This window comes from Anomaloglossus baeobatrachus, chromosome 12 (genome assembly GCF_048569485.1).
Source record: "Anomaloglossus baeobatrachus isolate aAnoBae1 chromosome 12, aAnoBae1.hap1, whole genome shotgun sequence".
NCBI classification, from domain to species: domain Eukaryota; kingdom Metazoa; phylum Chordata; class Amphibia; order Anura; family Aromobatidae; genus Anomaloglossus; species Anomaloglossus baeobatrachus.
This window is the reverse complement of record NC_134364.1, coordinates 12,468,228-12,482,459: the sequence shown is the minus strand read 5'-3', so window position 1 is coordinate 12,482,459 and position 14,232 is coordinate 12,468,228. Positions and strand designations below refer to the sequence as shown.

The window sequence follows — 14,232 nt, the reverse complement described above, 5'->3', positions numbered from 1 at the left end:
ATTATAAAACAAACAAATACAATTATAAAAACACAAAATTGCCCGAAGAAAACACAAATCACTGCATTCTGCAGTCACATATACAAAAGCACTAAATAATCACATTACATACATAAATAAATGATGAATTCCACCGTTAGCAGAGAGAGAGAAAACAAAAAAAACAAAAAAAAAAAAAAAAAACACCATATCTCCTAACTGAACCTCACATTCCTCCATAATGTTGCGTTCCTCTGACTCCTTCCAATTTCTATGGCTTTGATCCACCGGAGCTCCGACATAACCTGATCGGCTGCAGCGGTGTGATCAAATGGCTCATTGTGCAGTGATACCCGGGTCCTCATGTGCCAGTGGTAGTACTTGATGACACTAATTATAATATACATGGTCTCTCTGTCGATATTACTGACATTAGAGGGGACACCGTACACTATGTCAGGATACTTTAGGGTCCGCAGTCTGGGGATTTGGAGACGATCGGACACTTCCTCCCGGATCTTCCTTCCTCCCCAGCAATCACATATAAAGTGATCCATAGTCTCCTCCTGCCGACAACCAAGGGGACAGGTCCGATCAGAGACGCTCAGAAACTTCAGATTCCCCCTGACAAAGAGCCGACTATGGAGCGAAAGCCAAGTAATATCAAACAGTTTGGAAGGAAGTCGTCTCCCGTTCAGGAACCTGAGACTGTCCTGAAGGGTGGTCGTGACACAGTCCCTCAGGGCCAGTGGAGAATGGAAGAAAGTCCCACATATCCGAGCATACAGGTCTCTTCTCGTGGTGCTCTCAATGTAAGACCTCTCCAGTCCCCACTTCCTGACACACTTCAGACCATAGTCCAGATACTGGGGGAGGTGGTCACCCGTCCATCTCCTCCTCTTGAGACTGCCGCCTCGCACCCAAGACTCTGCAAAAGGCAATATCCAGTACCGGATACTATTCACCCACAGGGAGCTACTGTTTGAGTCCATGTTCCCAAAATTCACCTTCAGAAACAAGGAGTCAAAGAAAACCCTTGGATTCAACATATCCAACCCCCCCTCTCTCCGCTGTAAGTACGTTACTCCCCTCTTTATGAGATTCAGCCTATTCCCCCACAAGAGCTGGAAGAACAGGCTGAAGAGCCTCGCTGAGAAAGGCTCTGGCAAAGGGAAAATGACAGAGACATACAAAAACACGGGGACCAGGTAAGTCTTCAACATAGTGACCCTTTCTCTGTAGGTCAGCCTCCAGTTCTTCCATCGCTGAACCTTCACATTTCCGGTTTCCAATTTCTCCTCCCAATTTAGCCTGGCATTATCATCCCTCCCGAATTTAACCCCTAGGATCTTAATATGGGTGGAGGCATTGGCAAACTGCGGCAGATCAAAGCCGGGATCAGTGTCTAATGTCCACAGAGCTTGACTCTTCTCAAGGTTGACCAGAGACCCGGAGGCCTCTGAGTAGCTTCTGATGGACGCAGATAACATCTGCACCTCATGAGGATTGGAGATCACCAACGTCACATCATCCGCATAGGCAACAACATTCAGAGGCAAGCAGTGGGGGACCGACACCCCCTGAAAATCGCACTCCTGCAGTGACCTCAGAAACGGGTCCAGGGCAAAAACATACAGGAGTGGACTCAATGGGCAGCCCTGTCTCACCCCTGCCTCAACTCCAAAAGTGTCACCCTGCCAACCATTAATCAGAGGAAAGCTCACCGCCTCTCTGTACAGTGTCTTCAGCCAATCCACAAATTTTCCCGGAATACCGTACTTTGACAAAGTCGCCCACAGATAGTCATGATCAACCCTGTCAAAGGCTTTAGCCTGGTCCAGACTCACAACATATCTCCCACACCGCTGAGCTTTACATCTCTCGAACATCTCCCGTATCGAGATGACTGCTCCAGAGATGTTCCGCCCTTTTACTGTGCCAAACTGAGAGCCTGCCAACAGTGCCGGAGACAAACAGACTAATCTAGAAAAGAGGATCTTTGCCAGAATCTTCCTGTCCACATTCAGGAGGGCAATCGGCCTCCAGTTCCTGATGTCGCTCGGCTCTTTACCCTTAGACAGCAGAACCAACGAGGAGACTCTCATGGATGGAGGCATCAGGTGAGTTTCTAGGCAATTGCTATACACATCCACAAGGATTGGAGCCAGGAGGTCTCTAAATTTCTTATAAAACTCTGCTGTAATGCCATCTGGACCTGGTGCCTTCTTCAGACATAATTTATCAATAGTCTCCTTAACTTCCTCCACCGTTAATTTTGCTGTCAAAGGAGAAAAGTCCAGATCATAAGTATCAGGCACTGGAGTTGCCTCCAAGAATTGAGCCATCTTATTTCTATCCAAAACCTTCCTCTGAAACAAGTCAGCATAGTAAGATCTCACTACCCCCAGGATACCCTCCCGTGAATCCTGCAATACACCCTGGGAATCAGTGAGACCTGTGACCATTTTCTTGGCCACCCTCTCCCTGCAATTCTCAAACGGATCAGGGGCCCCTAAGGACCCATAATCTCGCTCAAGAACCAGGGAGGTGTACCTACTGTACTGATACTGCCTTATCTCAGATTTCAGCCGGTTAATCCTTACTCTGTCATCCCCACCCGCCGAATACAATGACTCCAATTCTTTACGCAGTCTTAGGTACTGGCTGTACTTATTCCTCCCTTTATTAACTGACAGTCTCTGTAAGAGGGATCTGATATCCTCCTTGACGTCCTCCCACCAGTCGGTCACGTTGTCATAGAAGTCAGCCCTGTCTAGATGAAGCTCCATAAGGGAGTGGATACGACTCTGGACATAAACATCATCCAGGAGACTAGAATTAAGCCTCCACAACCCTCTACCAACGTCCGGACGGGTAGAGACCCCTAGGCACAAGCACAAAGCGAGGTGATCAGAGTAAGGGACGACCTTCTCACTCAGGGCGCCGACAGCCTCAGTAGGACTCACAAACACAAAATCTATCCTACTGCTTCTGTTGGAACAAGAATATGTGAACTTAGGCTGCCGACCTCCCTGTGTGAAAGCGTCAGTCAGCCCTGCCTGTGTTATGATGTTCTGTAGGACCTTACCATCCCTGGTCACTGTCCTGCCTGAGGAACTGTCACCTGATGACAGTATCGCATTAAAGTCCCCTGCCATCACCACTGGAAGAGAAGTGAAGAGGTAAGGCTTGACGTCATTATAAAGCTGGATCCTGTCAGTCACCGTCTGTGGCCCATAGATGTTAATAAGCCGGAGTCGCCTACCATGGATAGTGACTTCCAGAACCATACACCTCCCCATGACCACCTCCGTCATCCTATGTACAGTCACGTCATTGGTGCTAAACAGGACAGCGACCCCGGCGTAAGGCTCCACAGCCAGTGACCAGAATGATGGACCGGACCGCCATTCCCTCTCAGCCTCCCTCATAAGCCCCAGAGATGTCAGTCGCGTCTCCTGCAGGAAGATGACATCAGTGCCCAGGTATCGGAGATGTTTATATACCGTATGTCTCGTCCTCCTCACCTTAATACTATTCACATTACTCGAGGTTATTGTTAATGAGAACCCGGCCATCACAACACAGTATAAAAGGAGCAGAGTAACAGCCATCATCATGAATCAAAGATGTTCTGTCCACCACTGGTGTCCATGTCAGTCTCTACCTGATGGTCTACAGAAATGGGCTTCCTTTTCGGCGGGGGATGGTCCTCGACGTCCCTGTCACATTCAGCATCAATTTTCCTCAACTCGTTCTCATAGTCCTCATCATTAGACTCTGATAACACCCCATACCTGCCGGACACGACCATCACTTCAGCAGAACCCTGGACCTTCTTGCTAGCACTCTGACCAGAGTCATATTCTGCCTCAGGTTTACGAGAGGACGCATTTTTTTTCTTCCTCTTATTGTGCTTAACACTCCAGTCCTCAGATACAAAGAGTGATGCAGAAGAGGGGCCTACGTGAGGCTGCTGGACCTGAGGGACAACCTCCATGTTCCTCTTTGTACCCTGCTGCTCTGGCGTCACATGGGCGGACTCCTGGTGGGCATCTGAGTTGGTCGGTATCTCTCCTGACATTACATCCTCCTCCTGAGCCTCTGCCACCAGCTCAACTACCTCCTGAGCCTCAGCCCCTGCCATCACATCCTCATCCGGTAACTCTCTGCAGATGTTGTGCCAGGCGTCTGGACAGTCCCTGTGAGGATGGCCCATCTTACCACAGAGGTTGCACCGGACGTCCCGACAATCTGCAGCGACATGGCCAATTTCCCCACACAGGCTGCACTTCACCACAGTACAGGCATTAGCCAGATGACCCTTTCCACCACATTTGAAGCATTTTCTGGGCTGCCCGGGGTAGTAACATCTCCCCTTCTCCCTCCCAATGAAGAAGGAGTTGGGTAGGTGGGCAGTGATATTATTATATTGCCTCAGCTTCACCTGTACCTTCCACCCCATTGTCCAGATACCATCCTCATCCCTGACCTTGGTGAGATCAGAGACGAGGTCACAATGTCTCCGGAGCCACACCTCGATGTCCTGTGGGGGAACGGCCTCATTCCAGAAGGTGACATTCACAGTAACAGTATCTGGCCTGGAAATGGGAACCAACAAAAACTTATTCCAGCCCTCGGTGTCCCTGAACTTGGGATAATGGGCCCAGAATCTGTCCAGATCACCAACGAGCTTGAAACTGACCTCATAGCCCTGCCTGTCCTGCAGATTAGAGACCGCCAGGATCTCATGTACCACAAACCCCATCTGGCGGCACAGCAGCTCCCTCACCACATATCTGCGCTGCGGCAGATCCTCCTTGGGACCTATGTACTTAAAACGCACAACATTGATACGTTTAAACGTCTGGCCAGTATACCTGGCACTAGAGGTGAAGGATGGGGCACCGCGGCTCCAGGCATTCCTGGGGGGCACCCGCTGGGTCACACTGGGCTGACTGACAGGGAGAGGATCTGCAGCAGGGGGGCTGTCACACCTTGTGGACTAGATGGTAAAGGGGGATAGTCACATATGTCATGTACATTAACATGAGCAGCATCATTGTCAGACAGTGCAACGTCCATCACAGATTGTGAATCCCCTCCAGCCCCCGACCCCACAGGCACAGCGTCACTATGCCCAGGCTGTGCACCGGCCTCATCAGCACAGACAGTCTCAGACATACTGTCCTGCTCCTGTGAGGAGCATGCTGAGACTTGTGGTGCCTCTGCTGGAGTCTGAGGCGTATGCTCCTGTTCAGACTCTACAGGCTGTCCCTGCTGCTGCAGTGGTGCTCCCTCCTGGAAGCAGAAGCGTGCCGCCTGTACCACCGGCCGTGCCTGCTGCTGGGGGGTGTCGTCCTGAACAGTCTCTGACTTTATGTGGGGGGTCCTGGTCTCCACAGCACAGGCTTGTGTATAGGAGGCAAACCGCTCCCGATTCACGTAGGTCTCCTTCAGGGGCCCCATCGCCTCCAGACAACAGTCCATGTCCTGTACCACCCCGGCCAGCTCCACACCCAGCGCATTCAGCCTCATGTCATACGCGGCATTATTATCAGGGTGACTGGTCTTCAGGGGCCCCATCGCCTCCAGACAACAGTCCATGTCCTGTACCACCCCGGCCAGCTCCACACCCAGCGCATTCAGTCTCATGTCATACGCGGCATTATTATCAGGGTGACTGGTCTTCAGGGGCCCCATCGCCTCCACACAACAGTCCATGTCCTGTACCACCCCGGCCAGCTCCACACCCAGCGCATTCAGCCTCATGTCATACGTGGCATTGTTATCAGGGTGACTGGTCTTCAGGTGGTAAATACAGTCTATTTCACTTTGCAGCATTTGTTTATGCGTCTGCAACTCACCCATCTTCCTTACCAGTCCAGGTATCTCCTCCGCCAGCTGCAGCTCGGGCGCACGCCCCGTCTCCACAGCTTCAGGCTTGGCCACAGGTGCAGGGACCTTGAATACAGGCTTGTCAGAGGCCTCCACCACAGATGTCTGCATGGTGGCCTTGCTGGACCCAGGCACTGGGACTTGCTTACCGCTGGCACCGGACTGCGACCTGGTGCGGCCTGAGCTCGCCATGCCGGACACCACATGCTGCTGCTGGAGATTCTCTTGCAGGGTCTGCTTCTCCAAAGATGTCCTCTGTCTGCGGGCCGGAGAGCTGAGCTGCACAGCTGATGGTGATGGAGGCTGAGCTCCTGGCTGGAGCTGTGCACTGACCGGGGCTTCTCTGCAGGAATCATAAGACTTCACACTTTGTTTCTTTTCTTCACTCACTTCTGGCTTCATTACTGCACTTGGAGTTTGTTTTCCTCCCAAAACAGGACACATGGATTCCTTACTTTCTCCTTTCTTACTGGAGCTTTGTGCAACATTCACAGGTCTCACAGTGACTCTGGGGGTGGTATTCCCAATGGAAGAGGCCTGGGAGCCATGTCCCAGTGTAGGCCGGGAAGCCTGGGCCTTGCCTGGGGAGCTTCCCCGCCCAGGGGGGGCCCCGCCCTGGGCTTGCTCCAGACATCAGGAGAACTGCTCACACACAACCTCACAGCTTGGGGGCAGTATTATAGTAGTTATATTCTTGTACATAGGGGGCAGTATTATAGTAGTTATATTCTTGTACATAGGGGGCAGTATTATAGTAGTTATATTTTTGTATATAGGAGCAGTATTATAGTAGTTATATTCTTGTATATAGGGGGCAGTATTATAGTAGTTATATTCTTGTACATAGGGGCAGTATTATAGTAGTTATATTCTTGTACATAGGGGGCAGTATTATAGTAGTTATATTCTTGTACATAGGAGCAGTATTATAGTAGTTATATTCTTGCACATAGGGGGCAGTATTATAGTAGTTATATTCTTGTACATAGGGGGCAGTATTATAGTAGTTATATTCTTGTACATGGGGGCAGTATTATAGTAGTTATATTCTTGTACATAGGGGGCAGTATTATAGTAGTTATATTCTTGTACATAGGAGCAGTATTAGGAGCAGTATTATAGTAGTTATATTCTTGTATATAGGGGGCAGTATTATAGTAGTTATATTCTTGTATATAGGGGGCAGTATTATAGTAGTTATATTCTTGTACATAGGGGCAGTATTATAGTAGTTATATTCTTGTATATAGGGGGCAGTATTATAGTAGTTATATTCTTGTATATAGGGGGCAGTATTATAGTAGTTATATTCTTGTACATAGGGGCAGTAAGTATTATATAGTAGTTATATTCTTGTACATAGGGGTAGTATTATAATAGATATATTCTTGTACATAGGGGGCAGTATTATAGTAGTTATATTCTTGTACATAGGGGCAGTATTATAGTAGTTATATTCTTGTACAAAGGGGACAATATTATAGAAGTTATATTCTGGTACATAGGGGGCAGTATTGTAGCAGTTAAACTTATAGATAGGGGTAGTATTATAGTAGTTTTATTCTTGTAGATAGGGGCAATATTATATTAATATTCTTTATTATTGATTTTATTTTAAAAGTGACAACAATAAAAACATATTTCCCGTATTATGCAGTGGTTGTCAGTTTCCCTTCCCTCTTGCAGTCATGTTCTGACGTTTCGGTGACATTATCTTAACCCTCCATCCTCTGTTATTGATCATTGTTGTCCTTGGATTCTGGTGACGGTCGCTCATTCTCTGATGATCTGGGGGGGTTTCTTTCTTTCTTCCAGGAGTATATAGATGCGCACCCAGAGACCATCATCCTGGATCCACTTCCCGCCATCCGAACATTACTTGATCGCTCAAAGTCTTATGAACTCATTCGACGGATCGAGTCCTACATGCAAGGTGAGATGATTAGTGATGTATAGAGGCCACCACAGACCTGCTGTCTATAGTAACCTGGCAATCTTTTGTGGTCTTTTCAGTTTAAAAGAGCAAAAAAAATGGAAGCATTGTCCTGGGTGACTTATTACATTCCAAGGCAGTTTTGCAGTTTAGGTTTTGATGGGAACGCAGGGAGGCACCGTGTGGCTGTGGTACGGAGCGGATTAATCTGCGTTAGGGCGGCACCTGATAAATCCAATAATGTTTCCTCCTATTTATATTTATGTCTGTTTGCATCCCCTGTTACAAGGGGTACGGAAAGTTTTAAGACCTCTTTACATTTTTCACTCTTTGTTTCATTGCAGCCATTTAGTACATTTTTTCTCATTAATGTACACTCTGCCCCCCATCCCCCACCCTAACAGGAAAAAAAATCAAATGTAGAAATTTTTGCAAATTTATTAAACAAGAAAAACTGAAATATCACATGGCTAAAAGTATTCAGCCCTTTTGCTCAGTATATCACATGTTCATAAGTATTCAGCCCCTTTGCTCAGTAGTGAGTAGAGGCACCCTCCCTTTTTGAGCTAGTACAGCCATGAGTCTTCTTGGGATCCTGGATTTGGGGATCCTCGGCCATTCTTTCTTGCAGATCCTCTCCAGTTCCGTCAGGTTGGATGGTGAACGTTGGTGGACACCATTTTCAGGTCTCTCCAGAGATGCTCAGTTGGGTTTAGGTCAGGGCTCTGGCTGGGCCGCTCAAGAATAGTCACAGAGTTGTTCTGAAGCCGCTCCTTTGTTATTTTAGCTGTGTGCTTAGGGCCATTGTCTTGTTGGAAGGTGATCCTTCGGCTAATTCTGAGGTCCAGAGCACTCTGGAGGAGGTTTTCTTCCAGGATATCTCTGTACGTGGCCGCATTTATCTTCCTTCAGTTGCCACTAGTCGTCCTGTCCCTGCCCCCATAGCATGATGCTGCCACCACCATGTCTCACTGTGGGGATTGTATTAGGCAGGTGATGAGCAGTGCCTGGTTTTCTCCACACATACTGCTTACAATTATCATCAGAAAGTTCTATCTTCGTCTCATCAGACCAGAGAATCTTATTTCTCATACTCTGGGAGTCCTTCATGTGTTTTTTTACAAACTCTATGCGGCTTTCATATGTCTTGCACTGAGGAGAGGCTTCCGTCGGGTCACTCTGCCATAAAGACCCGACTGGAGGAGGCTGCAGTGATAGGTGACTTTGTGGAGCTTTCTCCCATCTCTCTACTGCATCTCTGGAGCTCAGCCGCAGTGATCTTGGGGTTCTACTTTACCTCTCACCAAGGGTCTTCTCCCACGATTGCTTAGTTTGGCTGGACGGCCGGGTCTAGGAAGAGTTCTGCTGGTCCCAAACTTCTTCCATTTATGGAATATAGAGGCCACTGTGCTCTTAGGAACGTTGAATACTGCAGAAATTCTTTTGTAACCTTGGCCAGATCTGTGTCTTGGCACAATTCTGTCTCTGAGCTCCTTGGGCAGTTCCTTTGACCTCATGATTCTCATTTGGTGTGACATGCAGTGTGAGCTGTGAGGTCTTATATAGACAGGTGTGCGCCTTTGCAAACCATGTCCTATCAGTGTAATTACACACAGCTGGACTCCAATGAAGGAGGAGAACCATCTCAAGGAGGATCACAAGGAAATGGACAGCATGGGACTTACATATGAGTGTCTGAGCAAAGGGGCTGAATACTTATCACCATGGGAAATACTGAGCAAAGGGGCTGAATACTTATGGCCATTTTGATATTTTCTTGTTTAATAAATTTGAAAAAATTTCTACATTTCAGGTGAGGGGGTGTTTCAGTGAAGATGGGGGATGGGGAGCAGAGTGTACATTTAATGAGAATTTACCAAATGGCTGCAATGAAACAAAGAGTGAAAAGTTTAAAGGGGTCTGAATACTTTCCGTACCCACTGTACATGCTGATACAGTGCATCCACTACAAATAAGGGGCAGCTCCGACTTCTCCTGGGCCATTGGGGTAGCATTAATCAGATTACACAGCTGCATTGTGCCAGGCCATGGGATCAGTGAGAGGGGAACCTTTCTGTCCGGCTCTCTCGTGAGTCTTTGTTGCTTAGACAAGTAGACAGAAAGCTCAGTGTATATAGAGACATAAAGAGCAGCTTTGTGACGGATGAATCAACATTATGAGAATATAATGGAGCTCAGGTGGTGGGGATTGTGCCGCTGAGCCCAGGAGGCAGGGTGGCGAGATGGCATTGTATGGGCCGTATGAGATGGTCGGGCTGTCAGCAGTCTGTCTGTAAGTAATACAGAGAGAGTGATACAGTCATCACCGCGCTCTATTGTGTCACCAAAAATGTACGTAACACTGATCCCACATACAATATGTAACTGATGTAATACTGCCCTATATGTACAAAAATAGAACTGCTGTACTACTGCCCCTCATGTACAACAATATAACTACTATTGTATTGCTCCTATGTACAAGAATATAACTACTATAATACTGCCCCTATATACAAGAATATAACTACTATAATACTGCCCCCTATGTACAAAAATATAACTGCTGTACTACTGCCCCTCATGTACAACAATGTAGCTACTATTGTATTGCTCCTATGTACAAGAATATAACTACTATAATACTGCCACTCATGTAAAACCATATAACTACTATAATACTGCTCCTATGTACAAGAATATAACTACTATAATACTGCCCCTATGTACAAGAATATAACTACTATAATACTGCCCCTATGTACAAGAATATAACTACTATAATACTGCTCCCTATGTACAAGAATATAACTACTATAATACTGCCCCTCATGTAAAACCATATAACTACTGCTCCTATGTACAAGAATATAACTACTATAATACTGTCCCTATGTACAATAATATAACTACTATAATACTTCCCCTATGTACAATAATATAACTACTATAATACTGCCTCTATGTACAAGAATATAACTACTATAATACTGCCCCTATGTACAAGAATATAACTACTATAATACTGCTCCCTATGTACAAGAATATAACTACTATAATACTGCCCCTATGTACAAGAATATATTTACTATAATACTGCTCCCTATGTACAATAATATAACTACTATAATACTGCCTCTATGTACAAGAATATAACTACTATAATACTGCTCCCTATGTACAAGAATATAACTACTATAATACTGCCCCTATGTACAAGAATATTACTACTATAATACTGCTCCCTATGTACAAGAATATAACTACTATAATACTGCGCCTATGTACAAGAATATAACTACTATAATACTGCCCCTATGTACAAGAATATAACTACTATAATACTGCTCCCTATGTACAAGAATATAACTACTATAATACTGCCCCTCATGTAAAACCATATAACTACTATAATACTGCTCCTATGTACAAGAATATAACTACTATAATACTGTCCCTATGTACAATAATATAACTACTATAATACTGCCCCTATGTACAAGAATATAACTACTATAATACTGCCCCTATGTACAAGAATATAACTACTATAATACTGCTCCCTATGTACAAGAATATAACTACTATAATACTGCCCCTCATGTAAAACCATATAACTACTGCTCCTATGTACAAGAATATAACTACTATAATACTGTCCCTATGTACAATAATATAACTACTATAATACTGCCCCTATGTACAAGAATATAACTACTATAATACTGCCTCTATGTACAAGAATATAACTACTATAATACTGCTCCCTATGTACAAGAATATAACTACTATAATACTGCCCCTATGTACAAGAATATTACTACTATAATACTGCTCCCTATGTACAAGAATATAACTACTATAATACTGCCCCTATGTACAAGAATATAACTACTATAATACTGCCCCTATGTACAAGAATATAACTACTATAATACTGCTCCCTATGTACAAGAATATAACTACTATAATACTGCCCCTCATGTAAAACCATATAACTACTGCTCCTATGTACAAGAATATAACTACTATAATACTGTCCCTATGTACAATAATATAACTACTATAATACTGCCCCTATGTACAAGAATATAACTACTATAATACTGCCTCTATGTACAAGAATATAACTACTATAATACTGCTCCCTATGTACAAGAATATAACTACTATAATACTGCCCCTATGTACAAGAATATTACTACTATAATACTGCTCCCTATGTACAAGAATATAACTACTATAATACTGCCCCTATGTACAAGAATATAACTACTATAATACTGCCCCTATGTACAAGAATATAACTACTATAATACTGCTCCCTATGTACAAGAATATAACTACTATAATACTGCTCCCTATGTACAAGAATATAACTACTATAATACTGCCCCTATGTACAAGAATATAACTACTATAATACTGCCCCCTATGTACAAGAAGATAATTACTAGAATACTGCCCCTATGTACAAGAATATAACTACTATAATACTGCCCCTATGTACAAGAATATAACTACTATAATACTGCCCCTATGTACAAGAATATAACTACTATAATACTGCCCCTATGTACAGGAATATAACTGCTATAATACTGCCGATGTCTGATACGTGCAGCCTGTGGATCGGCGTCCATGTATCAGCTGTCAGGTTTATTTTTGCTGGGCTGGTGCCACTTTACTTTTACCTGATTTTCCCCTCTGGTGTTTTTCTGTTATATTGTATCACTGTTCCCATTATCCGCTTTTGTGTACATTACACAGAGCACATTGGAAACGTGAGTAAAGTGACAATGTATTGTTTATGAAGCAAAGTTCAGGTGAATTCCTCTCTGTGGTTATTTATGGCTGACCCGTCACATTGCAACTTTTTTTGCTTTTGGTCAGCAGAATCCTGTCCCCAGCTCGTGCTGACCTAATCTGGCCGGATGTTGTAGGGAAAAGCGGGTTTATTAGGATGTTTTGCGGTGAATGCACCTGTACTGGTATGTGCCGGCTCACTGGGAACACAACGCCTTAGGTGATCAAAAAAGTCTTTCTTCAATGTTCTACATAAACTTAGTGTAATTACTAGAGTTGAGCGCGGTTCGTGGTTCGTGGTTCTCCAGTTCGCGGCTCGAGTGATTTTGGGGCATGTTCTAGATCGAACTAGAACTCGAGCTTTTTGCAAAAGCTCGGTAGTTCTAGAAACGTTCGAGAACGGTTCTAGCAGCCAAAAAACAGCTAAATCATAGCTTGGTTTCTGCTGTAATAGTGTAAGTCACTCTGTGAATCAAACTATTATCACATTTCAGTGTATAGTGTGCGTGAACAGCGCCTTCAGATCACTGCTGTTTCTATAATGGCGATCGCCATTTTTTTTTTTTTTTTTTCTTGTCTTCCTTCCCTAAGCGCGCGCGTCTTGTGGGGCGGGCCAGCATGTCAGCCAATCCCAGACACACACACACCTAAGTGGACTTTGAGCCAGAGAAGCAACGGCATGTGTGATAGGATCTGCATGTCACATGTCCCTGCATTATAAAACCGGACATTTTCTTCACGGACGCCATTATCTGCCTTCTGCGTCTTTGGTGTCAGACATCACTGTCGCAGCTCCGTCTTCCTGAGTCCTATAGCCGATACAGCTGTATGCGCTGCATACACAGCGTTAGACAGCTTAGGGAGAGCACTTTATAGCAGTCCTTTTAAGGGCTCCAACCGGCAGGGTCAGAGAGCCATAAGTGACATGTCCTGCAAACAGCAACAGCGTCTGTGTAGCCCAGGTCAGGGATTTCCTACCTGCATTTCACCATTAGGAGGGAATAGAAAGGCAGTCTTCCATTCCTCTACCCAGAGCACCACAATCCTGCCACTGTACCCTCTTGTCCTCTGCACACTCCAACTGATAACTAAGCCATTATACTAGCAAACACTCAGTGTACCTAGTGGCATCCTATACGTGGCTATTGGACTTTGCTATAGTCCCACTAGTGCAAAGACATTTGCAGAGCGCGTCTGCCTGCATTGCACACTACAACTCATTCTAACCAAGCCATTATACTAGCAAACACTCAGTGTACCTAGTGGCATCCTATACGTGGCTATTGGACTTTGCTATAGTCCCACTAGTGCAAAGACATTTGCAGAGCGCGTCTGCCTGCGTTGCACACTACAACTCATTCTAACCAAGCCATTATACTAGCAAACACTCAGTGTACCTATTGGCATCCTATACGTGGCTATTGGACTTTGCTATAGTCCCACTAGTGCAAAGACATTTGCAGAGCGCGTCTGCCTGCGTTGCACACTACAACTCATTCTAACCAAGCCATTATACTAGCAAACACTCAGTGTACCTAGTGGCATCCTATACGTGGCTATTGGACTTTGCTATAGTCCCACTAGTGCAAAGACATTTGCAGAGCGCGTCTGCCTGC

The 14,232-nt window shown here is 45.2% G+C and overlaps 1 protein-coding gene across 1 annotated transcript in view; it reads left to right on the top strand.

Moving 5' to 3' along the window:
* The window catches only part of ITPK1 (inositol-tetrakisphosphate 1-kinase), a 137,313-nt gene that overhangs the window by 65,160 nt on the left and 57,921 nt on the right, over positions 1–14,232 (top strand). The window contains exon 5 of the mRNA XM_075329568.1: positions 7,693–7,810. Within this exon, the coding sequence (XP_075185683.1) occupies positions 7,693–7,810 (118 nt within the window). The remainder of the gene's footprint in view (positions 1–7,692; positions 7,811–14,232) is intronic.